The 26,995-nt window shown below is 50.4% G+C and overlaps 1 protein-coding gene across 1 annotated transcript in view; it reads left to right on the top strand.

Annotated features, from left to right (window-relative positions):
• The first annotated feature begins 3,499 nt into the window (after positions 1 to 3,499).
• LOC123426479 (phospholipid-transporting ATPase 2-like) overlaps positions 3,500 to 26,995 on the top strand; it is a 59,243-nt gene continuing 35,747 nt past the window's right edge. The window contains exons 1-8 of the mRNA XM_045110317.1: positions 3,500 to 3,785; positions 4,250 to 4,425; positions 4,649 to 4,862; positions 6,065 to 6,181; positions 15,824 to 15,916; positions 15,995 to 16,169; positions 16,287 to 16,453; positions 17,962 to 18,066. Coding sequence (XP_044966252.1) covers positions 4,304 to 4,425; positions 4,649 to 4,862; positions 6,065 to 6,181; positions 15,824 to 15,916; positions 15,995 to 16,169; positions 16,287 to 16,453; positions 17,962 to 18,066 — 993 coding nt within the window. The 5' untranslated portion in view covers positions 3,500 to 3,785; positions 4,250 to 4,303. The remainder of the gene's footprint in view (positions 3,786 to 4,249; positions 4,426 to 4,648; positions 4,863 to 6,064; positions 6,182 to 15,823; positions 15,917 to 15,994; positions 16,170 to 16,286; positions 16,454 to 17,961; positions 18,067 to 26,995) is intronic.

Genomic DNA, 26,995 nt, shown 5'->3' with positions numbered 1-26,995 from the left:
ATTTCACTATAGGTGCCCTTGAAGGCGGCGACCGAACCTTTACAAACAAGGTTGGGGCAAACTCCACACAAAGCTTGGAGGCTCCCAACAAGACCACGGAGCTTCACCACAATGGAATGTGGCTCCGAGGTGACCTCAACCGTCTAGGGTGCTCAAACACTCAAGAGTAACAAGATCCGCAAGGGATTGGTGGGGGAATCAATTTTCTCTTGGTGGAAGTGTAGATCTAGGCCTTCTCAACCAATCCCTAGGAAATCAACAAGTTTGATTGGCTAGGGAGAGAGATCGGGCACTTTTGAGCTTAGGGAGCAACAATGGAGCTTGGGAGGGTCAAAGGTAGGGTTCTAGAGCAAGAAGAACCCTTTATATAGTAGGGGGGGGGAAATCCAACCGTTTTCCCACTCACAGCCCGAGCCCAGCGGTACTATCGATGGCTGCAGCGGTACTACCGCTGGCACTCCAGCGGTACTACCGCTGAGCCCATGGTAGTGCATTGGCACTACCGGGACAACCACCGCCAAGAAAGTCTTCGCAAAAAGTCCGACGAAGTACAACCGCTAGGAAGGCGGTACTAAGTTCCTGGAGCGGTACTACCGCTGACCAGGGGCGGTACTACTGCTGACCAGGGGCGGTACTACAGCCAGCAGAGCGGTACTACCGCCAGGGCTAGCGGTACTACCGTTAGGGACAGCGGTACTACCGCTAGGAGACCTTTTTGCAAGAGGAGATAAACCAGAGGCGGGAACCGCTCCAAAGTTGCACGGAAAGGGAAAGGAGATAAAGTGTGTGCGTATAAAATTGATTCCACCCAAACCTTTCCACTATGGGCCCCCTCTTAATAGTACGGCGTTCCTATGACTCGAAGAAAGAGAATCGTAGAGGACACCGTGCTTCTGTTCCAGGAGGGTGCCGAGTCGTCTTGTGCCGTTGACATGAGTTATCTGAAAGCTTAATGCACACGATTAGTCCTTTACGGCACTGTCATCAATCACCAAAATTACTTAGGCATAAATATGCCCTAACATCATCCTCTACCCAAGCTGCTTTTCCAAGATTCCAACGGCATTGCCGCCCCATCCTTCGACGGCAACACCGCTAAGCAGCGATCGAGAAGCCCCTGGCCTCATGGCGTGTCCCCATTCCGTGATTTCCGTCGCCTTGGAGAAAGAGGAGCGGCGTGCGACAAGAGAGTAGCAGAGCTCCCGCCGACATCGGTAAGAGATGAGATGGAGGGCATGGGGAGGGAGGGGCGTGGCCGAGTGGGGAACCGCTGGCTGGCTGGCTCGGTATCGAACGACTGCTAGGAGGCGATGAGAGGAGACGTTTGTCTCATTTATATAGGGGAGAGGACGTCTCTAGATAAGTTGACGTGTCGAGCCGGTGAACATTCTTTACCCTCAGGATTACACTCGTGACGTCTAGATTGATGTGTTCTACACCCGAAATGCTTTAATAAATAAAAAAAAGATGCAACAACGCGTGGGGCGCGAGCAACCCACTTCAATCGGCAACCGCCATATGATATCGTGCAGAGACAAATAAAAAAGAAGACAATGACTACTCATCAGCTTGAAGATAATATATTTTAGAACAATGAAGTTATAATGAATTTGTTTAACATAACATATATTAGAAGAACAAATCCAAAACGAACTCACCTGTTTTAAAGATAATATATTTTAATTCATCTATTCTAAAAATAATATATTTAGAAGGACAAATCAAGAGATTATATATTTTAACTCACATGTTCTGAAGATAATATATTTTAAGAGGCAAATTCAGATATTTTAATTCGTCAAACTGTTTTTTAGACATGTGCCAGAAAACCGTAGGGCATAATTTTTTTTCCAAAAACATGACCGCACAGGGCCGCATCTTTGCGAGCGTGGATTTTTTTTTGCCACATCAGCTCTGACTAATGGGTCTCACTGGTATTTTTTTTGTGAAGATGTGATTAACCGGGAATCAGTGCAATGTGTTACGGCATGTCCCAGATTTGATAATGACCTAAAACAAAATGTAAAGTGGTACCAATTCGTTAACCTAGCCTAGTTTTAAGGTCCTTATATGCAATTAACTGAGTTTTATGGTATGCCAATTTTCTTTTGTTGGTTTGATTCTTTGTGGAGTTGAATTTTTTTATTGACATCATGCTAAAAATATTATGATTCGACCATGTGCATTTCTACGGAATGATCTTGGCCCAAGTTATCGATCAAGGCTTCTTGTCTTCTTGGATGGGCAACTAAAGACGTTTTCGAAAGCCATTATTAATAATGTTCGTGCAAGCGAAAGAGTAACAACATCATTGCTTCATTTTAATTGCATCATTTTTATCGAAGTTTTTGGAGTATTTCTATTAACAGAGATTGATACAACGAAGGAGGTGTCTTTAAATTTTTTGTTGTAATTCATAAACATAAGAGTTATTTTGTGTTTTATTAGATTTTAGATCCAAATCAGTTTATCGATAATTTTTTTAGCTGAACAGTGTATCGATAATTGTTATGAGTATGAACAAAATTGTGAACCAATCTATGGTTGGATGGTTAGAAAGACGGTGGTATTTCCAATATAGCAGGGTTCAAATCTTGATGTTTGTATTTACTTTTGAATTTTTGATGATACACATTCAACAAAAGGAGACGTACCGTCGACGACGAGGTGTCTACGGTGACTTCGTAAATTTCAAAAGAAAAACGTTTTCATATGGCGCGCCGGCGGAACCGACGCGTCGGTCGCTCGCTCGCTTGCGCGGGCCATGCAACATTTTCCGCACGTGCGCGCTTTGCTGGTCAGTGGATGCAACTTTTATACCGTGTAAATTTACTGCAACTACTGTTTAATTTTGCTACTACCATTTTTCATTTGTTACATCTGTTCATTAAAAAGCTGCATCCACGGTTGGTTGCAACTCGAGTTCGTTGTATTTTTGTTACAATCGGCGTTTTGAATTTTGCTACAGCCGTGTTAATTTTTGCTACAGCCGGCATCATGTTTTGCTGCAACCGTTCACTTAAAAAGTTGCATACACGTTCACGTAGATTTTTGCTACAACCGACGTTTGACTTTTGCTACCACGCACCATCAACTTCGTTTTTTTGCTACATTTTTTTTGTTGCATCCGTTGATGAAAATTGCTGCATCACATCGAAATTTTGCTGTATTGGAGAAAAAAATGTTGCATAAAGATCTAACGGTGCGGATGCGCGGCGGTTGGTGGATCGTGCGGCCCTCGCGTGGCCGGCCGAAAGTTTGGGCCCGCGCGCCGGCGGAGAGCACTGGTCATTTCAAAATGATATAACAACTCATTCTTTTGCTCATACGGATAAGGTATACGTGTATGTGTTTATAAAGATAAGAATATATACATGTATATATAAACGTCTATATTATTTAAAAAATAAAAATAAAATTACAGGTGTTTTTAGAAAAAAAAAACTCCGGAACCGCGGAAGGGCATATGCTGCTGATACCCCGTTATTTTTCTTCCCTTTTGTTTTTCTTCCTTCGGGCGCCGCCTTTCTCTGGAGACTTCGGAGTCTCGAGGGCACCAACGGCGTCTTCTCCGAGAGCCAAGCTCCCGATTCCTTGACCCACCGACACCCCCGCGCCACCTGCACCCGCACCTCCGTCTCGGCCACCCCTGACATCCTCTTCCGTAAGATTCCGCGATCCGCTAGGACGCAGGTTTGAAGAGGGAACCCCATCCCGCCGCCTCCGCCGCCGCCGAGCACCGGACGACGACGTTCGCGGGCACGCGAAGTGGAATGCGATGTGTGGTGAGCATATCCCGTCAATTTGATCCCCATTCTTCAGGACTGGGATAGTATGATTCCATTCCTAAGAGCATCTGGGGCATCGCGTACTAATCTAGCAATTTGTTTTCACCTGTTCTGCTCGTTATGAGGCTGCGCAGTTCCATATAGCAAATCTCAAACCAATGTGTATGTGTATGCTGTATGCATAGTTTGTTTCCATAGTAGCATCCATATATGGCTGTACGGTTTAGATTTCCTAGCAGTCGCGTGCTGCCTTCTTTAGGTAGAAGACACGTAGATACATGAATAGCCGCTCCCTCGAGGGTCTGCAAGATTCTTCTTCTTCTGAATTAAGCCGGATTTAAAATTTCAGGAAATACATAAAAATGCATTCTCAAACGCAAATAGTATCTTATATTTGGTACTTCTACTGTTGTTATCATATCCTTTTTATGTTCATATATTTGACTGTCTCTTTCTGTCAGAGTGATCCGTGTGCAGTGCACTAAATGGCACGGAAGTGACTTCTAGCTCAAAAAATGCAACGTTTTGTATATATCAACGATGAGTCCTGCCGGGATTCCTACTGTGACAATCGGGTTTCCAATACCAAATACACATTGTGGAATTTTCTCCCTAAGAATTTATTGGAACAATTCAGGTTAGGTTCTCAGTTATTTTCTACTGTTTTGGTATTTTTACACACTCTTTGCCATTCAAGTATAGTACTCTGACCTCAACGTACATGGGACCCATGATCTTTTTTAGCACTTCGTCAAAAATCCAACAAAACCGTACTATTTCCTTTTCTAGTGAATTTTTGCCGTCACTATTTCTGCAATAAATTACATTTCTTTGATGTTAACTTCACTAAAATATTTCAGGCGTTTCATGAATCAGTATTTTCTGCTAATCGCCTGCCTTCAGTTGTGGCCCACTATTACTCCTGTAAGTCCTGCAACTACATGGGGTCCGCTTGCCATAATCTTCATTGTTTCTGCTTCAAAAGAGGCTTGGGATGATTACAATAGAGATCTTTCCGACAAGAAAGCAAATGAAAGGACAATCTGGGTGGTAAAGGATGGCATCCGTAGACAGGTTTTTCCCCCTTTCTCTACAAACATTTACTTCTCTCTCAGTGGAGAGAGAACAACATGCTCCTTAGTCTGTTACAAGTTGTGTCAATATTTGCGTTCATCATCACTTCTGTTTGTCAGCCATAATCTGATATCAATTGTTCAGTTTAGTAGTCTGTACCACAAATTTATACCGTGTAAAGCCTTTCTAATTTCACAGCATTTGTTAGTAGAAGAAAAGGAACTAATAATATGCTATGTTTTTGTTGTTGAATTCTCATCAACTAATTTGGCCATCTCTGCTTGCTACTTATGGAAATCCTACACATTAAGCACCAGGCTTGCGCTAAAAGTTGTATCACTCACATATTTATATCTGATGGCATCGGACTTCTGTGGTGGAAATATTGGAAAATAATGGACATTATGAAGGGCCTAAAGCCTAAAATTTATTGCACTCACTTGTAATTTGCTTAGTTATTGGTTGCTGGAACTTGTATGCCCATCTGTATACTGTAAAGACCTAACAGTGCATGGTTACGTGTGCCTTATGGATCATCGATATCAGTGAGAGTGAACAGATTATAGGAGTTCTCAGTGTATCTTTCATGTTCGGCTAAATGGATGAAATTGTATTTCTTTGAAAAATTAACTCTGGGACATTGCAAAGTATGATGTTTGCTGAGAACATTGAACAATTGATAATTTTGTATCGACATTCCAGAATCAGTAATCATGGTCATATGACAGAACATGTTATGTCCTTTGAAAACCAGATACTATTCTGAGGTTTAGCAGAGAGCAGGGACGAGGAAAATCTTATTTGTCAAATACTTTAATCAAAGGCTTAATAGTTGATTATATATGGTCGAATTATCAGATTTTATGGCTAATTGTTAGGACTTCTTTCAGTATATGACTGCAGGCGAGCTTCTTAGGTGGACTTATATCAAACTGAAATAGGATCTAAGACTAAGATTGACATCTTACACACCTCTCCCCTAGATTTTGAACCAACAATATTCTACTGGGCCTTTTATAGCAAATGACCATATTTTTTTGTAGAGCCTTCAGTGAATTGTTGGTTTTAGATTCACGTTCAGCAACCACCACACATTTGTGTTGTCATAGAACAATTTTGCCTATTTCAAATTATTCTACTTAGGGCTACTTGGGTTTAGATTGATGAATATTTGATTGTACAATACTGATTTATGTTTTCAGATCAAAGCAAAGGAGATACATGTCGGAAATATAGTGTGGCTCCATGAGAATGATGAGATCCCATGCGATCTTGTTCTTATTGGAACCTCTGATCCTCAAGGCATCTGTTATGTTGAGGTAAATGATTCTACTAACAAACATCAGATAATATGTTTAATTGCTATACCTGCTACATGATATGTGTGATATGAATCACTTGGGTGCTACGTTGCGTGGATACCTGGATATGTATCGGATATGCGATACAGGGATATGCCTGATACGCCAATTTTCTAAAAACTAGGATGCAGGGATACGTTTGTATATTGAGAAGATGGCTCTCCGCTCCCGCCCCGCTCCCGCACCCCGTGCCTAGCTTCGCCGCCCGCCAGCCTCCGCCGCCGCTCCTGCACCCCTTCCGGCCCACCCCAAGCCTGCGCGATGGCTGCTTCCGCCGCCGCTGACCCTGTCGACAGCCGAGCGACCCCCTCCGGCGAGCACGTCTCCTACGGGGAGCGCTGGAGCAGCTCGGAGGGCGAGTCCTCGGCGAGGTCGTACAGCGACGTCGCGCGCGCGCCCCCCGCATGCCCGCCGGCCGCCGCTGGTCTCAGGCGCGCCACCACCGCCCCCGGACGTGCTGCGCACACCACCCGCCCGGCGGTCCAGGACCGCCTGGGGCCCCGCTCGGAGGTGCACCGCGCGTCGGGCGGCCCGGTGCTCGACGCGGAAGGATTCCAGCAGGCCCGGCGCAGACATCACCACCGTCGGCCTCGCCGCGACGCCCCGGCCGGCCCTGCATCTCCGCCGCATCGACGCAGTCCAACCCCGGAGGAGGCCGCCGGCCTATGCTTCCGCTGCCTCGACCCCCGGCACCACGTACGCGACTGTCCTAATATGTCCGGTGCCGACGCTGCCTCGTCTTCGGCCACGCCTCACGCTCCTGCGGCGGACGCCGCGCCGTCGACGCATCCCGGCGCACCACGGACGCACCGCGGCGACCCACGCGCTCGGCTGAGAACGCTCCGCCACCCCCTCCTCGCGGTGCCGCCGCCGACGCCAGAGGCCCTCCCCCAGCGGCGCACCTCCGCACCGCTCCCCCGCCTCCACCCCCACCCCCTCCGGCCCCAGCCACCCCGACGCCATGCGATGGCCCTGCGAGGGTTATCGTCGCGCAGACGGCGGAGATGGACGACGCCGAGCTCGTCCTCGCTTGCGCAATGGTGGCCACCATCACGGGCAGCAGGCCGCGGGTGACTCCGGCCGAGGTGACCGAGCTGCTGCTGAGTTCGCTAGAGCTTGCCGAGGGCGATTTCACCGTGCACATGCACCACCCAGAGGACTTCCTCATCCTCTTCTCCTCCGTGGCCACCATGCGCCGGCTCCTCGGCGAACACCTCCTCTGCTCGCCCCGGTTCTCGCTCTCCCTGCGGCCATGGTGCAAGCTGGCGCATGCCAACGCCGACGGCCTGGGGTACCGCGTAGAGCTCGAGCTCCGCGGCATCCCCGCCCACGCGTGGCACCTCGCCACGGCGGAGCACCTACTGGGCGCGAGCTGCTGGGTGGAGAGGCTGCACCCTCGCACACGTTCGCGCGACGACCTCGCCGTCTTCCGTCTCTCCGGCCGCGCGCATGACCCTGCTGGCATCCGGCGTGCCGCGGTGCTGGTCATCGTTGATCAGGTGCCTGGGCGAGTGCCTTCGGACCCCCCCGCCGTCCGGTCTCTGTCCTACCCCATCTCTATTGAGCTCACCATGGCGGCGCAGATCAGGGACGCGTCGGACGGCCACCAGGCTGCCGGAGACCCAAATGGGGACGGCGCTGGCGAGGGCGGTGGACGCGGCCCGGGCCACGACCAAGGGACAGCCCGAGGGCGCGCGCGCCGCCGCGGCCGCAAGCGCAGGCGCTACGACGAGGTCCCGTCGGGGCGCGCGGACGGCATGGCCATTGATGCGCCGGCCTGGCGCGTGCGTCATTCTGGCCGTGCCGATGGCACTGCCACGGCGGCCTCCTGGCCCGGCGCGGCGGCCGCCGAAAGGCACCAGCACGGCCAGGCTGGGCATGCTGGCGTGGCCTAGGCAGCAGGGGCCCATCGAGATGCGTCACCGCGTCAACAAAGCCCCGCTAAACCGCGTCACCCCCTGCAAAAGGGAGCTTCCCAGGGGCCCGCGCGCACCCACCTTCCGACCAGGACATGACGGTCTCGAGCAAGGACAGACCGGTCTCCGCTTTGGTGCCGGTAAGAACATGCCCAGGGACAGCTGGCGTGCAGCCGTTGGCTGCCGAAGTCCACACGCCCTCTGCCGTTCCTAATCCCAACAGCCCCACCACTGCCGAGGAGGATCCGCTCGGGACCGCGCGCCCCCGCGCTCTCCCCGCGCCGGACCAAAACACGACTGGGGCCACTTCGGCTTCGGTTGAGCTTGCGCTCGCCAGCCAGGTCCCAGACTCGCAGCCAGTCGGCCCCACCCTGCCAGTCTCGCCTGCCGCCTGGTCAGGGCAAAGTGGCGCTGCGCTCACCCCTACGGCGAGGGTCCCGCATGATGCACCGGATCAGACGCCGTGGTCATGCGCCGAAACCGCTTTTGCATGTGCGGGAATCAAGGACGCCGATGCTGCTGATACGCCCCTGGCGCCTGGGCCCCTGGCCAGTGACCAGCACGCTGCAGAGGCGCCCCCAGCCATGCGCACCCTCCCTGCGCCAGCAGCGCAAGAAGCCCACCCTCCTGCCCCCCCCCCCCCCCCCCGCAGCGCCCGACGAGGCCAGATGCCACAACAGCCCCCAGCAGATTCGCCTTCTGCAGCGGCCCACTCACAGCGACCCCGAAAGCGCCCCGGTTCCAGCACCCCGCGCGACGGCAACGAGCAGATTTGCCTCCCCCCATCACCATGCAACGGCCACGCAGCCGGACTGCCACATGGCCTTCTTCCTGGACGTTGGAACAGTTCCTGGCAGCCGCCACTAAGCAACTCAACGCCACCCTGCCATCTCCTGGGAAGCGCCCGCGGCCGCCTCTGAACTTCAGTCCACGGCGAGGACGATCTGCGGCATCTCCAGCGGCCACTGCAACGCAGCCCAGGACCGAGAGGCGAGCCCAAGTCCAGATTCTGCGTACCCTCGGCATAGTCGGCATCGACCAGCACATCTCCGCGGCCGAGATGAAGGCCTACAACGATCTGTTCGCTGCACCGATCCGGCTGCCCGTGCTGCAGGCCATGGCCTCCCTCGTGGACAGGGTGATCCCAGAAAGCCTGTCTGCTGCACCAAACGCCGCTGCCTGCGTGCGCTAGCGTCGTCGCTCCTCCTCCGTCGACCCCTTGCTCATGGATCACGACTTGAAAATCGTTGTATGGAATGTTAGAGGCCTTAACTCGCGCGCTCGGCGCTGCGCTATCCGTTCGCTGCTATGTAACACTCGTGCGGCCATTGTATGCCTCCAAGAAACAAAGATGGCCTTGATCTCGTCGTCTGTTGTGTTGGATACGTTGGGGTCTGAATTTGATGGATCCACCTATCTCCCGGCTGATGGCACGCGTGGCGGCATCCTTCTCGCTTGGAACACAAGGGTTGTCACGATCTCCGACCTCCAGTTCTCACAGCACGCGGTGACCGCGAAGGTGTGCGTGCCCGGCGGCAACCCCTGGTGGCTCACCACGGTTTACGGACCCCAGAGTGACCAGGACAAACTGGCGTTCTTGCAGGAGCTGCGCGACATACGCACCACCAGCCCAGGACCATGGATGTTGTGCGGGGATTTTAACTTGATATGCCACGCCTCGGACAAGAGCACGGGCAACGTGAACCATCGCATGATGGGCAGATTCCGCCGCGTGATCAACGACCTCGCCCTGAAGGAGGTGTATACGCACCACCAGCCCAGGACCATGGATGTTGTGCGGGGATTTTAACTTGATATGCCACGCCTCGGACAAGAGCACGGGCAACGTGAACCATCGCATGATGGGCAGATTCCGCCGCGTGATCAACGACCTCGCCCTGAAGGAGGTGTACCTCAACGGGCGCCGCTTCACGTGGTCCAATGAGCAGTCGCCTCCTACGCTCGTGCGCCTTGACAGGGTGCTCTGCACCGCGGACTGGGAGGATTGCCATGGCGAGTGCCACCTTCGCTGCCTGGCATCCGTCGTCTCCGACCACTGTCCCCTGCTCCTGGACTGCTCGCCCATGCCCACGGCTCACCGGCGCTTCCACTTTGAGGAGTTCTGGTTGTGCTTAGATGGGTTTCATGACACGGTGGCTGCAGCCTGGAGCTCGGTGTCGGACACTGACCCCTTCCGGCGGCTTGTCGGTCGCTTGCAGGCCACGGGCCGGCCCTCACGAGCTGGAGCGCCAAATCCACGGGCAACATTAGGGACAAGCTCGCCGTCTCCCGCGAACTCATTCTGCGCTTTGATCAGGCCATGGAGACGCGCACACTCACGCCCTCGGAAGACTGGCTGCGTAAGCAGCTCAAGATGTCCTACCTGGGCCTGGCCTCGCTTGAGCGCACGATCGCCCGGCAGCGTGCCCGCCTCGCCTCGCTCAAGGACGGCGATGCGAACACGAGCTTCTTCCATCGGCAATGCACCTACCGTCGTCAGAAGAACCGTGTGCACAACCTGCTTGTGGATGGGCAGACATTAGTAGAGCACGACGAGATGGCCCAGGCTGCATATGATCACTTTGACGGGCTGCTCGGCACCGCAACCGACCGAGCACACACGCTAGATCTCGAGCACCTCATTGAGCCTACTGACCTAACGAGCCTCGAGGAGCCTTTCAGCCCAGAGGAGATCTGGGAGGCTGTGAGGCGCATGCCCGCACACAAGGCGCCAGGACCGGATGGCTTCACCGCGGAGTTCCTGCGCGCTTGCTGGGCCATCATCAAGCACGACATTCTTGAGGTTTTCGAGCTGCTATACGCTCTGCGAGGGCGTGGATTCCACAGGCTCAATCAAGCGCTGCTCACCTTACTGCCGAAGCGCGCCGACGCCCACAGGCTGAATGACTATCGGCCGATCTGCTTGATACATATCGTGGCGAAGCTCTTCGCGAAGGTGCTATCCTTGCGCTTAGCCCCGAAGCTTGATTCCCTGGTGAGCCGATATCAGAATGCATTCATTGCCGGGCGCACCCTCCACGACAACTTCATCCTAGTCCGGCAATCTCTAAGGCTGCTGCACCAATTGGGAGCTCCGAGAATCATGCTCAAGCTCGACCTCACCCGGGCTTTCGACTCCATATCTTGGCCCTTCCTCTTCGAGACCCTGCGTCAATATGGGTTCGGAGCAAGGTTCCGGGAGTGGCTGGCCATTCTGCTCTCCTCGGCCAGCACCCGGGTCCTTCTCAACGGAGTGCCTGGGCCCCCGATATGGCACCGCCGCGGGCTGCGCCAAGGTGACTCGACGTCTCCGCAGCTATTCGTCCTGGCCGTCGACACCCTCAGTCGCCTCATGCAACGAGCGCTCCAGACCGGCATCCTCCGGAGCCTCCACCCCCGTCGAGAGGTGCCGGCCATCTCGCTATACGCCGATGATGTGATGCTGTTCTGTCACGCCACGACCAGCGAGGTCAGGGCCGTGAAGGGCATCCTAGGAGTCTTTGGTGCCGCCTCTGGCTTACACGTGAACTATGGGAAGAGCTCCGCCACGGCACTGCATGGGGACGAGACGATCGTCACAGTGCTGGAGACCCTGGGTTGCCAGACGGCAGACCTACCCATCTCATACCTGGGCATCCCCCTCTCCACACGCCGCCTCTCCGCTGCCCAGATGCAACCACTCGTCGACAGGGTGGCAGGCCGCCTCCCGTCGTGGAAGGCGTGGCTCATGAACAAAGCTGGGCGACTGGCGCTCGTCAAATCGGTGCTAAGCGCCATTCCCACGCACCAAATGCTTGCCCTCGCCCCCCCGAAAAAAACACTGAAGCAGCTCGAGAAGATTCAGCGCGGGTTCCTTTGGGCAGGACGCCAGGCAGCTCACGGAGGGCACTGCCACGTGAACTGGCGCTAGGTATGCCGTCCGATTGAGTTTGGTGGCCTGGGAGTCCGTGACCTCGAGCGCACGGGGCTCGCCCGTCGGCTCAGATGGCTATGGCTCTCGCGGACGGACACTGGTTGCGCTTGGCATGGCCTGGACATGCAGTTCACCCCCGAGGAGCACGGCCTCTTCCACGCCTCCACCACCATGCAGCTCGGGGATGGAACCACAGCGCTCTTCTGGGAGGACCGATGGCTGCTCGGCCTCTCCATCCGCGAGCATGCGCCCGCGCTGTAGATGTGCATCCCAAAGAGTCGCAGGAATTCCCGGACGGTGGCGGAGGGCGTTCACGGCAATGCTTGGGCGCGGGACATCCGCGGCACCCTTGGCCTCCAGGAGATTGGGCAGTACCTCCAACTCTGGATGCTGGTGTCCCGCGCCACCCTCTCCCACGAGCCAGACAAGCTGATCTGGAAATGGACAGCCAACGGCAGCTACACAGCTAGGTCCTGCTATCAGGCCACCTTCCACGGATCTATCACTTGTCGCTCCTGGAAGCTGATATGGAAGAGCTGGGCCCCGCCGAAGGTCAGATTCTTCCACTGGCTCGCTAGCCAGGACCGCTGTTGGACTGCGGAGCGCCTCGCCCGCCATGGCCTCACTCACCACCCTCGGTGCCTCTTATGTGATCAAGAGCCAGAATCCATGCAACACCTGCTGCTCGCATGCCCATTCGCGAGACAGACCTGGCACGGCATCATGTCCTGGCTGCGTCTCCCGTCGCCGGTGCCCGACCAGGACGCCACGCTCCACGACTGGTGGCTGCGGGCTTGTGATGCTACTCCCCCCCTGCTCCGCAAAGCGTTGGCCTCAGTAGCGCTCCTGGTCCCTTGGATGATCTGGAAGCATAGAAATGCGTGTGTATTCGACCATGTAACCCCATCCTTAGTCGAGCTAGACGCTGCGATCAAGGACGAGTCCAGGAATTGGGCTAAGGCAGGAGCCAAAGGGCTTCGAGTCACCCTGCCTTCCTCCTGGGACGTCCATTGATCCGCTTGTAACACTGATGTACTGACCTCTTAGGAGGATGTTCTCCCCTCTCTTTTCAATGCAATGAAACACAAAGGCTTTTTGCGTTTTCTCGAAAATATTAATTATTAAAAAAATCAAAATAAGAATTTTTGATAGGAAGCATACCTTTTTATTGAATTGATGAAATCCTGCAGCAAATACTCCAGATTTCCTTTAGATCATCTGAGCTTCCAAATGGAAACATGGCATCAAAACAGAGTAACTAGTACAGTGGTAAATACAAATAAAATTAAAAAATGGTTAGATACATCATGCTTACAATACAATACAATGAAGTCTTAAAAAACTACTGCAGTTCTTCATTCGATGATTCATATAAGACTGGAAACACAACTCTTCCAAAATTCTTTTGGATGATTATTAATTTTGTCCAAATTAGCTAAAGTGTGTTGCTGAACATAGGAAAGGGCGAGGCGGTGAAACTGGAGGCCTGGAGGGAGATAGCGAAACAGAGGCAGTGTTTGAGAGATTTTAATTTTCACAGATAAAACAAAACAAAAATGCGGAACATGAGATTAGTTGTGTCATATTTTAGTGATGATTAATGGACTAACTAACACTAGTTGCGATATAGACAACTGAAACTTATCGGCATTTGAAAGAAAAGTTCCACTTATTCCGTTGATCATGTTTGATGGATTGTTAAAAGGTGATTAGTATCGCAATACAACTCATACTTATAGATAGTATAGATATGTCTTTTAAGTTTGATTTAAGATTTCAGCCTTTCTTCAAAAGCATGCAAAATTACATGTTTTTATATCTTCCTTCCACATTAACAATATTGAGAATTTGAGAGTAAGAAAACAAGTCAATAGAATATTTTATTTTATTTTTGTTTTCGAATTTGGTTACTTGAAATTGCTTTGCACGTGGAGGGCTACTAATCATGTGCAGAAGTCCTTTTTTCGAGAAAACGTAAAAGAGTTGCGTTTCATTGCATTGAAAAGAGAGAGTTGTGGTTACATTCCTCCTAGGAGGCAGTTACAGGTTCCGAATCAATGAACATCCCATGTTTGAGGGGTGAGGGCGGCCTCTTCCTCAATCTTGGTGTTTACCGATGGGCGCCCTCCATTGAAAACGCAGTCGTTGCGGTGTTTCCATATCATCCATGGGACGAGGAGGGTCATGGTGCCAAGGCCCTTGCGCATGGGCATTGGGACGGATTGTCGTGCTGAATGCCACCAATCGTGAAGCAAGGGCTCGTTGTCTGGTGGGGAGCATGGGATCTGTAGCCAGCTTAGTGCTTGATGCCAGATCTGCTGGGCGAAGGGGCAGGTGAGGATAAGGTGGTGCATGGTCTCGTGGGCCTGGTTGCAGAGAGGGCATCACACAGGGTGCTAAAGCCCGCGGCAGGCAAACCGGTCTGCGGTCCAGCATTTGTCGGGATGGGTGAGCCAATGGAAGAAGCGGACGCGTGGCAGTGCCCAGTTTCTCCAAGTGAGCTTCCAGGTGGCGCAAGTTGTGGAGCCGGCAAAAGTGGTTGTGTAGGCCGACTTGGCCGAGTAGACGACATTTGCGCTCCATCTCCATGTGAGGCGATCTGGCTCGCCAGAGAGGGTCATGTCGTTGATCATGTGCCAAAGTTGTAGGTATTGTCCAATTTCGTGGATACCCACGTTGCCCTAGATGTCTTGTGCCCAGCGGTTGGCCTCTAGCCCCTCCGTGAAGGCCCTGATCCTCCGACGGTGCTGGGGATGCACACGCGTAGGAGCGGAGCGATTTTGCGGATGGAGCGTCCACTAATCCAGCGATCCTCCCAAAAGAGTGCGTCCGTGCCATTTCCTAGTCGCATGATGGTGGAGGCAAAGAAGAAAACGCACTCTTTGTCGAAGATACCGCCGCGAGTACCGAGCGCGGGGAGGTACATGTAGTCGTCGAGTTCCGAGCCAAGGGTCTCCTGGACAGTCGACGAGTAAATCAAGGGCATCTTCGTTTCTTGGAGGCAAACAACGGACGCGTTAGCGGTTACAATAAGCGACCAGATGGCAGTGCGACGGGCGCGCCCGTGCACGTTCCAAATGAGGATTTTGGGATTGTGATCCATTGGAAAGAGGTCGACGTCGTGGCGCGGCTATGCCTCGATGGGGATGCCTGCAACCACTGGTGATCACCGCGATGGTAGGATCTGTGGGCAGCTCGCGATCAACCAGCGCGGCGATGGCCAAGAGGATGGACAGGGGGATGGTCGCCGCGAATAGGCCTTCATATGCCTGCATCTCAGCCGCTGCGATCTTCTGGTCAACCCCAACAATACCCAGGGTGCACATGATATTTATTTGGGCACGACGCTCGGCCGTCGGAGGGGCCGCCGTCTTGCGAGTGGTGGACGTGGCCAATCGTCCGCGTTGAGGCAACCATCGAGGGGATGTGCAGAAGTCTTGTTTTATTACTCTTGGTATATGAGAACTTGGCATAGATGAACCTGTGTATTTACTGGTATGGACTATACGCAGAGGGAAATTGTGCTGGAATGCTCTTTTTTTATTGTGCGCGCCATGTAGTCTTCTGAATTTTAGTAGAATCCTTTTGCAGTCCCCTTCTATACCTGGGAATAGATCTGTTTTGCTTTTGTGATTGGTTTATGATGGTTTGCAGAAATATTGTGCAGCTCGAAAGCCACCATGTTACCTGCTGTCACAATAATCCAAATAGAAAATTTAATTTGGCTGTTGTAAGTACTGATAGTGCCAATTTTCCCCACTTTTACTTCAGACTGCAGCTTTAGATGGTGAAACTGATTTGAAAACCAGAATTATCCCTTCAATTTGTGCTGACCTGTCATCGGAGCAATTGGGGAAAATCAAGGTGAGCCTTTCTGTAGTTGTAGTACATTCTTGACATTTTCTCATGCCTTCTCTGATTGCCTGTGTCTGGATTGAGCAGGGTGTAGTCGAGTGCCCTAACCCAGATAATGACATAAGAAGATTTGATGCTAACATGCGCTTGTTCCCTCCTATCATTGATAATGAGAAATGTCCTTTAACTATCAACAATACACTTCTTCAGTCATGTTACTTGCGGTACACGGAATGGGCATGTGGAGTTGCAATTTACACAGGTAAAGATAGCTATATCAAGCTTTGTTTAGCCTGTTCTTGATTTACTACCCCAAAGATGCATGTTTGAGGCATTTGGTGTGCACTTAACTGACCAAACAAAATGTCATTTGTGTCAGGCAATGAAACCAAATCAGGAATGAGCAGGGGAACTGCGGAGCCCAAGCTTACAGCTGCCGATTCAATGATAGACAAACTCACTGTTGCAATATTTGTTTTCCAAATTGCTGTCGTTCTTTTGTTGGGTCTTGCTGGCAATATCTGGAAGGACCGCCATGGTCGTAAGGTGATATTTATTTCCGACAAAAGCAGTATCCTTAAGTAGCAAATTCACTAGCACTTTCGTTCCATGCATGTTTTTATACTTTCTGTAGGTAAAACTACTTGGTCCTTCAGTTACTGACATGGTTAATGGGGCAAAAAAACAATTATTGCCACAGTTTAATTTGCAGCCCAGTTTCAGTACCCTTTAGTTTGCACCTTACTCTTAATAATGGTGCATATACCCTCCTAGCCAAATGCTAGCAAACCACCTATCCCATCCCCACCGAAAACAGAAATAAACCATCTCATCAAATGGGTATCTTTTGTGTTAGGTGAAGGCACCGAGATGGCTCAAAAGTTACAGCGAAAGGAAAAACTAAGGCAAAGGCAAAAAACTGACAAGAAAACCTACGACAAAAAGCAAAATAAAAGAAAACCAGATGGCCATACATCTACCCTACATGCTAGGAGTCAGACATTGGGAGGGCGCGTGTAGAAATAAACCATCATAAAATCTGTTTAACCCGACCTGTCAACCCCTTGTACCTCTTCTTCTTTATCTTCTCGTCTTCCCTTCCCTTCCTATTTCTATCTCTCCCCTCGCCTTCAGGTCCATGGCCAAGTTTGTGTTGAGGATGCCTGAAGCGGAAACCTCACGACCTGGTTAGCTGTCACGCTCACCACGTGGCACCACTGGGAATCTGCCTCATCATGAATGGTGTCAACGTTGGAGCCGTCTAGGAGGACAGGGCGCGGTAATGTCGCTGCCATCATTTCACTCCTTTGTTTCTGCTGTTATGGACACAAGCTTGTCCAGAGGTGATGAAGTGAAGGATGCCATGGACCATGGTCAGGCTCACCTATGACTGAAGTGTCCTAGTGTGTGATGCTTCTCTATTGGTGGCTGCCAGCAGCCACAGCCAGTTCCCACTCCCAATACCATATCCTCCATCCATACCAAAATCCTTAGGAGCTTTCGGCTATCTGGCGCTGATCGTGCAGCTGTGGAGGGCTGGAGGCCATGTGAGATCCAGATGCCACTCCTGCTATGAGAGCCAGAGAGGCCAGGGTCCCAAAACCCTATGTGAGACCATTTTGGGCACTAATCCAGGCAGGCAACCTCTCCTCGAGTGCTCGCCAGAGGCTGGGATCAGGTGGCTGGAGGGAGGAAAATTATAGAGAAACGGGGAAGGATAGAGAAAGGAGAAAAAGAGTGTCGTTTTTACAAATTTCTTATTTCTGACATGTAGGGCCTAGTGTCCAGTGATGGCAAGGTAAGATTGATGATCTGACAGCGATGCCATCCAAAAATGCCTATGAAATGTCTTGGGACCTAATTTAAACGGTTTTGTTAGGTGCAAATTAAATGGTTTTTAAGTTCTGGGTGTAAATTTTAACTGAACCAATAGTTGAGGGGCTAATTGTAGACTTTCTCCTACTCTTAAATCTAGATATTCAAGGGATTCAGTGAACTTTATGCTATTTTTTCTTTGATCTGATTATTAGTTTACTTTTTGTCCTTTTGTGTAGCAATGGTATCTCATGTATCCTGCTGAAAGACTATGGTACGATTTCCTGGTTATCCCGTTGCGCTTTGAACTACTATGTTCAATAATGATTCCAATTTCCATAAAGGTATGGTTATAAGTTGAATTCTTATTTTCCCTTCGTGTGCTGCTTGTTTGAGGTACTCCAGCTTGTAAATTTGCAATGCATTAAGCTCTGATTTTGAAACTTTATTTGTAAAAGATTTGCAAGAGGACTTATTTTTTTGTCGATCGTTTACATTCATGATAGTGTACAGAAAGTAATATTAAGATGTTTTTGTGCAAATGCCAGTTCACCATTCTTGATTGAACATATAGAGTTGATGGCCTTAGCCCAGCACCTGCCCTTGGATTTTTTTTCCTAGTTCCATCCTGGGCTTTGTTCATTGCCTGGAAGTAAGGCTTGCAAAACCTTACGCCACAGGCTCACAAGCCTGAACGATTAGCCATCAACTCTAGTTTTGAATGATTAAGATTGCATGACATTGGTGTTAATGTTAGAAGAATAGCAACCTCACTTATTAGGAGGGCAAAGCCATCATATATACGCATACATGAGAAAGCCAAAAGGCTACAAGAGGATGCCAGGAGACTAGAATGCAAAAGGCCAAAAGACATTACTAATACTAGTTGAATGCCCGTGCGTTGCCACGGGACAACAAACTTAGAGCAACTGTGTGAGAGTCATCGTATCAGCATCTTCTATAACACATATTGAGCGCCCTCCATAACGATTCACAAACTTTAAATGCAAAATCTACCCATTTCTTTCTGAAGGAAAATGTGTCGTCTTTTACATATAGTGTTCTCAAATCCTATGCGAAATCAGATATGAACATGTGCATATAATCCAAAACAACACTTGCACACATTCGATTTTTGCATTTGTCCTTGGATAATAAACAGTGTTTGTTCATTTGCATATACAACAGATACTTTTTGTATAACTGCGGTAGAAATTCAGCCAATACCAACAAATATGTCATAGATAACATCTCCTTCTCTTGAAAACGAAAATCAAATCTGATAGGTTCATGCTCAGTCTCTAATTCCAGTAGAACAAACCATAGTCAAATATAAATGTAGCACCAGATTGGACTGAGTGGTTAACTTCACTCACTATATCTTTTTCCATCCTAGAATCTCAAACTTTGAAACTCTAAATTCATTTGAGATCGCATCAACTTCTGTGAATCCTTGGATCCTTTTCTGTATATAAGCACAACCGACAATCTTAGCCGAACCTACCATGGGAAAATAAAGTACAATATGTAATTATGCATCAACAAGTAAAGCAAGACACAAACCTAAATCATGCTAGTGGTTGGAGATGGATGAAGAGAAGTCCGGATCTACAATATCATGACCAAAAATGAGGGATTCTCACCGACGAGCTTCCAATTCGCAACAAGAAGGAACTCTACATAGGACGCCTCCCGCCTCATCTTCCTGCTCACATTTGCCTTCCTTTCAAGGCAACACCAACTAAAATCAGAAAAAAAAACTCAGTACCAAAGCCCAGAGACGAATAGAGGGAGGGAGAGAGATAACAAACGAGTGAATTACCAAGTGCACTTCTTGCAATTTCTTCCTGGCGTTGGCGGCTTCTGCTATCAACATGTCGATGACGGTTGTCCGACGTCCGCTTGTCGCCCTGCCATCCATTGCTGCACAATTCCGGAGATAAGCGGGAGACTGCATTAGGATGTGTTGCTGCTCCACGCGAGGATGAGGAGAGGCGTGCATGTTATAACTAACAAGATAACATAAAACCTGACGAAGTGCTACCCTGAATTGTGCAGTACTAAGCTACTCCAACGCCACTGAGTGTCCAGCACTAACGTATGCAACCCAGTAAGATGCATATATCTCAAGCAATTGTGTAAAAGTAGCATATCAGCAGGAAAGTCAACAGCTTGCATCATATAGCAGTATGCCTACGATTATCAAAAAATCAAGGAGCCGTTCTTCTCCAAACCATCATATAGCAGTTAATTACCTTCTTGTCATCAGTCAAGGAGCCGTTCTTCTCCAAACCAACATCCTCCTGAAATCAATAACCAAACCAGATTAACTGACCAGCAATCTCACCAAGACATTCTATCGTAACAAGGTACGCACCTTTGCTGCATCCTTGTGGTCTTTCTCCCCAGCATCAACATTGTCATGCGGTCAACAATTAAATCAGACCAAGTACTATGACACAGTCTCGTCAGTCAGCAGCCTACAGCAACGAATGGGCCGAGAAACCTTTGCTTCCTGCGCGGCGGCGCTCGCGCCCTCCCTGGCGAGGAGGGCCTGGCCGAGCGTGCCGCGGGGGCCGATGACGAAGCTGGGCAGCCGCTTGACGTCCCAGCCGAGCACGCGGCAGACGACGGCGGCGAGCGCGCAGTGCGCCAGCGGCCTCCCGCAATGCTTGGCGTCGCGCGCGTGGTGCACGAGGCTGGTGCAGTCCCGGAACCTCCTGGCTTGGCTCCTGCCCTTCCTCTTCCTCCCCACGCACCGGGACTCCTCCTCCTCGTGGCTCCGCTCGTAGTACCCCGCAGCGCGGCGTCCCGCTCGAACAAGCCGAGGAAGAACCCCGCTGCCGCGTCCCCGCCGTCCTCCGGCTCGGAGCCCTCATCCTCGCCGTCGCCGTCCTCGTCCGAGGAGACGCGCCCGGAGAAGAACTCCCCGGCGGCGCGGAGGGCGTTCGCTGCACGAGCGAGGCGGGGGAAGGCTGCAGCTCTGGCTGCGGCCTGGGCGCGGGGGAGGAGGGGGCGGCGTCGGGCCAGGATGCGGGGGACGGGGAGGCGGGCGGGGAGGGCGCGAGGGGCCAGTCGGCGCCGGGTCCCTCGGGCTCCGCGGCAAGGCGCTCGATCCTGCGGCGCTTCCGTTGGTTGGGGCGAGCGCGGGTGAGGCGGGAGCCTCCGGCGGGTGGCACGGGAGCCGAGGCGGGGGCGCGGGCGGGGGCAGGCAGGCCGCTGCGCCAGAGGGAGTGCAGGTAGAGCACCTCCTCGGCGAGGCGGCGCTCCTCGTAGGCGTCGTAATGCGGGGGGACGGCGGCGGGGCGCGGTGGCTTCGACGCGTCATCGGGGGCGGCGAGCGAGGGATTTGGTGGGCGGTTGCCCTTAGGGAGGGAGAGGAAGAGAAAGGGGCGAGGGATTGTTGGGCCGCAGGTTGAATCGGCAGGTCGTGCTAGCGACGGGGGTGGATCACCAGGTCGTGCGTGCGTTAGTAGGTTTCAGGGTTTTTTATTGAACCCTTATGTTTGGCTGTGCTAGCGACGGGTTTTTATCTTAATCGGCTGGTTTATCGACTGGTTTATGGAGGGATTGAAGAAAATCGGTGAAAAGGCTAGCGGTAGGAGGGGGGATCGCTGCTGGTTGAACCATCACGACAGACGGGAGATCCCCCTTTAGTAGTAGAGATTAACTTCTCGAACAAAATGTTTGGAAACATGTTAGTGTTATATGGAATGCTAAGGAGTTTTGAAGTGATGCCTACATGTATGAAGAAATAGGTGGACCATTTGGCCCTCTAACAAACAGGGTCATTAGAGATACTGAGATTATCCTTGGTCAGCATATATAAACCAGTAGCAGATACTGAAGCCAATTTTTCGGTTGTCCCTCTTAACAAACATGCTCAGGAGAGTAACAAATGCAGGTAGTCAGAATGACTCCAAAGCAAATTGTACATTCAGCAGGAAGAAACAAATAAAATGTAAACAAAGAATTGCTTACCTTCAATACATGGTTTCTCAGTGGATCGCCAGGAACAATAGCCCAGTGGTCAAACACTACACAAAATGCTTGCCCCTGTGTATGGTATCTGAGATCTGTCTCAAACCCAAAAGACTCTATGACAGGTAAAGATGTCTCCGTATGCTACCGTCAACACCTATCCTAGGGAAGCTCTTGTTGGATCCACACTGTGCTGCTGGATTCTTTAGAGCCACATTTTCTGCATACAAACGTTAAGAAGGTCCAATCAGTAGAGAGAGAAAGATGCAAAATGCATCCCTTGACATGCATGAGAAATAAAGACTTTCAAGCAGCATACTCAGGTTGGGAGTGTTTTGTGGTTTCGTTGCCCGATTTGCAGGACAATCAGGGCCTTGCAGAATTGAAACTGATGTCATGCACTCCTTGCTTGATGTAGGATGGCTGTTCTCTTTTGGTAAAACACTCGATGACGGAGGTTTACAACAACAGTTGCTGTACTGGAATAGTTGGCTTCAGGCACGGTCTTTTTTCCAGGAACTTTAGGCACCTTGCTTCGCACATGGAGGTGAGGTGCCATGCTTTTCGGCACACGGAGATGTGGTGCCATACTTCTTGGTGCACAGAGCTCAGGAGCCATACTTCTTGGCGCACGGAGATGCGGTGCCATACTTCTTGGTGCACAAAGCTCAGGCGCCATACTTCTCGCTGCACAGAACTGAGGAACCCTACTTGGAGTATAGGCTTGACATGCTACACCTGGAGTTGCAGCAACGCTTTCATGTGCCCTATTGGACGCAAGAGCGTCATGGGCTTCAGGTGTCGTACCTGGTGCAGCAGAATGCAGGCCTTCCATACTGACAGATGCAGAGTTTCCAAGTGTTGGTCCTGATACATGAGAACCATGGCCTTTAGAATAGCTTCATCCGAGGGGATCATGGCCATTATATTCCATGCTTGGCCCAGAAGAATCCAAGCCATTAACACCGAGCAACGCACTCCTCACAAGGGCATCACGACCTGGAGGTGCCACCATCGGTGCTGAAGGATCCTAGCTGTTAGTACAGCGGGATGAAGAGCTTTCAGAACACATACTTGGAGTGGGCGAATGCTGTCCTCGGACCGCATTCACAGGAGAACCATCACATGTGGAATTCACAGGTTCACAATTCTCGCGAAGTACACTTGGTGCTAGACCATCATGACTAAGAGTTGCAGATACAACATCTGTACTTGTCCCAATGCCGACAGATCCCAGTGTTGCAGGATAATTGGTATTTTTTGCAGGAGAGTTGTACCATAAAGATGGCTGCAATAGGAGGGAAGATGTTAAGAACAGAAATGTGCTTGGCCAGATTTGTCCAAGTCCACAACGTCCACAGACAAGGAATCACCAAATATAAGAAAAATTACTGAAATGGCATACACACAAAGTAGATAATGACATGATAAAACCTCTTTGGTAGCAATAAAAGGAGAGTGGAAATATCGCAATCACTAAACAATTGATTTGTCATTTGGGCCAACATGGGAAACAGAGGTAGTAGTTGCACTACAAAAAAAGCTAATAATAACTTCGGAACATTTACCCTATGAATTATTAAAAACGTCTCAAAAGTAATATTCGATACTCTTTTAGTCTCAGAAATATAATAGGCACAAACCTCCAAAGGCTTGCCCCACTTTCTTAGCCCAAATCCCTAGTGTCATACTCTTATTTTAGTTGATGTGGGCACACTTGAGGCTCTCAGTTGGCACACTTTTGTGCCAAGCCAATCTTTAGCTAACTTAGGTTTGATATGCTTGGGCACCAACCAAAAAGTCTTGTTCATAGGCATTAAGCAATTATATTAGACACATCATAAACATTACTCTGTACACCAATCTTATGTAATTTACTCTTAGTATATGGTTCATCAAATGTGTACTCAGATAAAGTATACCGCGAAGTAACTTACACTGTATTTAAGTTTCGTCAATTAATCCAGAAGTAATTTCTCTCCAACTATTATCATCATTTTCTTGACCATTTCATCACGAGTAATCTTATTTTCCTGTGTAGTAAAATCAGTTGAATGAATAGCCAGAAGCAGCAAACTGACTGCAAAATTCAGTGAGAATTGACAAAAAAATAGTAAAAGTTGCCAAGAAGGCAATACCTTCAACTCTTCATAGTGGCGATAGAGCAATTCTCTTTGTAAAGACGATATACTGTCTTGTATTGTCTCAAAGAGCAACCTGAATGAAATCCCTGGAGACGTTGGCCCTTCATCAGTTTGACACAGTACCTACATACAAGTCATAGATGTCAGATCAATAGGAGAATTATTAGCTTACACACTACAAGTGCTTTTCAACACAGTATTCACTTCCGTGGGGTTCTAAATTGAAAACATGAACACAAACGAAATCGTATTGAAATTACATAAAAAAAGAAAAGGGAGGAGAGCAGTACTTGGAAGTAAAGTTAAAATTTGACAAACACACTCTAGCAAAAATTCCTAACACACAAAGACACAGCCAAGCGAACAGTATGCTTGTAACCTGTTAGCTCCTATTGGGAAGTACTCCCTCTGTTCACAAATATAAGATGTTCCAATTTTTTTCCGAATCGGATGTATATGGACATGTTTTAGTATGTTTGTTCATTCATTTCAGCCCATATGTAGTCCATATTCAAATATCCAAAACATCTTATATTTGTGAACGAAGACATAAGAGTTCAGGTGACTCACTGGTTGAATAATAGAAGGATCCACTTTCACTTCACCTGGAGGTGGGCGCAACCATAAACCCTTCAAGCTACTAAAATACTATGTAAATAAGTACGGTCAAAGTGGATCACTCATTTCTCAATGGATCGCCAGGAACAATAGCCCAGTGGTCAAACACTACACAAAATGCTTGCCCCTGTGTATGGTATCTGAGATCTGTCTCAAACCCAAAAGACTCTATGACAGGTAAAGATGCCTGACAAACGTAGCTTCTGTTGGTAGCGAAAAAGTTGAGCAGTTTTACATCAACAATTACATCTAGCCACAACTCTCGAGTCTCAGCCAACATTAAGTGACCCTATACGGCAAAATAAATAAACCGTCTTATCTTACCGGCAAAGCGAGCCCGACATCGTCGCCGTCCTGGATCCAGAGCTCCATGGGCCCGACGAGCTGGAAGGGCGGCAGTGTGGGTTCGAAGCTCCCCCGTCCGATCTCGGCGAGCGCCGTGTCGTCGGCGTCGGCCTGGGACCGGAAGATGGGCAGGTCGACGAAGTCCCAGCGGTTGTCGTCCTCGAGCAGGCGCACCGGCACGACCTTCCTCCCGACCTCCATGTCGAACTCGTATGCCACCGCTGGCCCACCAGCGTGTCCCTCACGTCGAACCCGGACACCTGGAGCTCCTCCGACTGGAACCCCAACCCCTTCACGATCGCCTCCCTCAGGTCGTGTAGCGCGGATCCGCCAACCGCGTTGGCCCGTCCCCCTGCTTCCCCATCGCCGAGCACCGAACGCACCATGCCACCATCTCCCCCTATCCCTTGACCAGACCAGATGCAAAAAAAGAAGAAAAAACACAAAAATGAATCAGACTTGAGAAAACTGAAGAAATCGACAAGAAGAAAGGGGAGGAGGGAGTGGGGGGACTCACGGAGATGGCCTTGGGGACGGGGGGCTTGGGCGCCGCGTCGAGGCCGCGCGGCGAGCCGGTCGCGAGGAGCAGCGCTGGGAGTGGGGGGACTCACGGAGATGGCCTTGGGGACGTGGGCTTGGGCGCCGCGTCGAGGCCGCGCGGCGAGCCGGTCGCGAGGAGCAGTGCCAGGGGCAGCGCGAGGAGCCGCCATCGAGCTCGAGCGGCGGCGGCCATCGCTGCTCCTCGTCTCCCCTATCAATTCGCTCGGATTGCCTGCTGCTTCTCCTGCGAGGAAGAGGAGGAATAGAAAGGAAACGGAACTCTCTGGAGGAAGGGGGCGGTGCTGCGTGCGTGCGTTAGTGGGTTTGTTGTCAATTGTCATGTTGATCGAGGTGGGGGTATTGAACCGGTTTATGGAGGGTTGGGAAAAAATCCGTGAAAGGGCCGCCTGGTTTATGGAGGGATGAATAAAAATCGGTGGAAGGGTTAGCCGTAGCTACGGGGGATTTGCCGTGGTCGAACCATCACGACGACGGCAGATCCCCCTTTAATAGTAGAGATAACTCTAACCCCCTCCCTCAAACTCATGGTGGATCCACAACAATGAGTTTGAAGAGATGAAATCCATGTTGCGCTCTAGTCTGAGACTTCGTGAAGAAGTCTGCTAGCTGTAACTCGGAAGGCACATACTGAAGAGCAACAACACGATCCTGCACATCAGCGCGCACATAAGAAGCATCAACATCAATATGCTTGGTAAGCTCATGCTTCACAGGCTCCCGCGCAATACTGATAGCACCTGTGCTATCCGACAAGAGGGTGGTAGGTGTAGTAATAGAAACACCAAAATCCTCCAGTAACCATAGTAACCAAGTCACCTCTGCCGTCAGAAGAGCCATAGCTCGCAACTCTGCCTCTGCACTCGAATGGGAAACTGCAGTCCGTTTCTTTGTCTTCGAGGAAATGAGAGAACCACCAAGAAAAACATAGTAGACAGAAAGTGAACGGCGATCCGTAGGATCACTAGCCAACGTAGCATCCGAATAGGCCTGGTGCTGTAACGAGCTTTAACAAGAAAAAAGACGATGAGAGATCGTGCAACGAAGAAGGTGACTAGTGAACTGAAGTGGGAGCAGAAACAAATTGATTCAAAATGTGGACATGATAGGAGATATCCGGACGAGTAACAACAAGATACACAAGACTCCCAACAAGATGACGATAACACGTCGGATCAGACAAGGGTTCACCACCAAAAGCACGAAGGTGAACATTGAGCTCCATAGGAGTCTCGGCAGTGTGCTCATCACTAAGAGCCGCACGAGTAAGAAGATCCTGGATATACTTTTCTTGGGAAATAAATAAGCCATCAGAGGTGGAAGATACCCCAATCCCAAGAAAGCAACGAAGAGGACCAAGATCAAACATAAGGAACTGCTCATTGAGACGAGCCTTGACAAAGGCAATGTACTCAGAATGTCACCGGTGATGATCATGTCATCAACATATAGAAGAATAAGAGTGCAACCACGAGCAGAAAGGTGGACAAACAACGCTGGGTCGTGGTCACTGGGCGAAAAACTAGCAGCAGTGACCACAAAGGCAAAACGCTCAAACCAAAGCACGAGGGGCTTGCTTAAGGCCATAGAGAGAGTGACGAAGACGACAAACCATGCCATCGGGAAC

This window comes from Hordeum vulgare, chromosome 2H (genome assembly GCF_904849725.1).
Source record: "Hordeum vulgare subsp. vulgare chromosome 2H, MorexV3_pseudomolecules_assembly, whole genome shotgun sequence".
Taxonomy (NCBI): domain Eukaryota; kingdom Viridiplantae; phylum Streptophyta; class Magnoliopsida; order Poales; family Poaceae; genus Hordeum; species Hordeum vulgare.
This window is presented reverse-complemented; position numbering and strand designations above follow the sequence as displayed.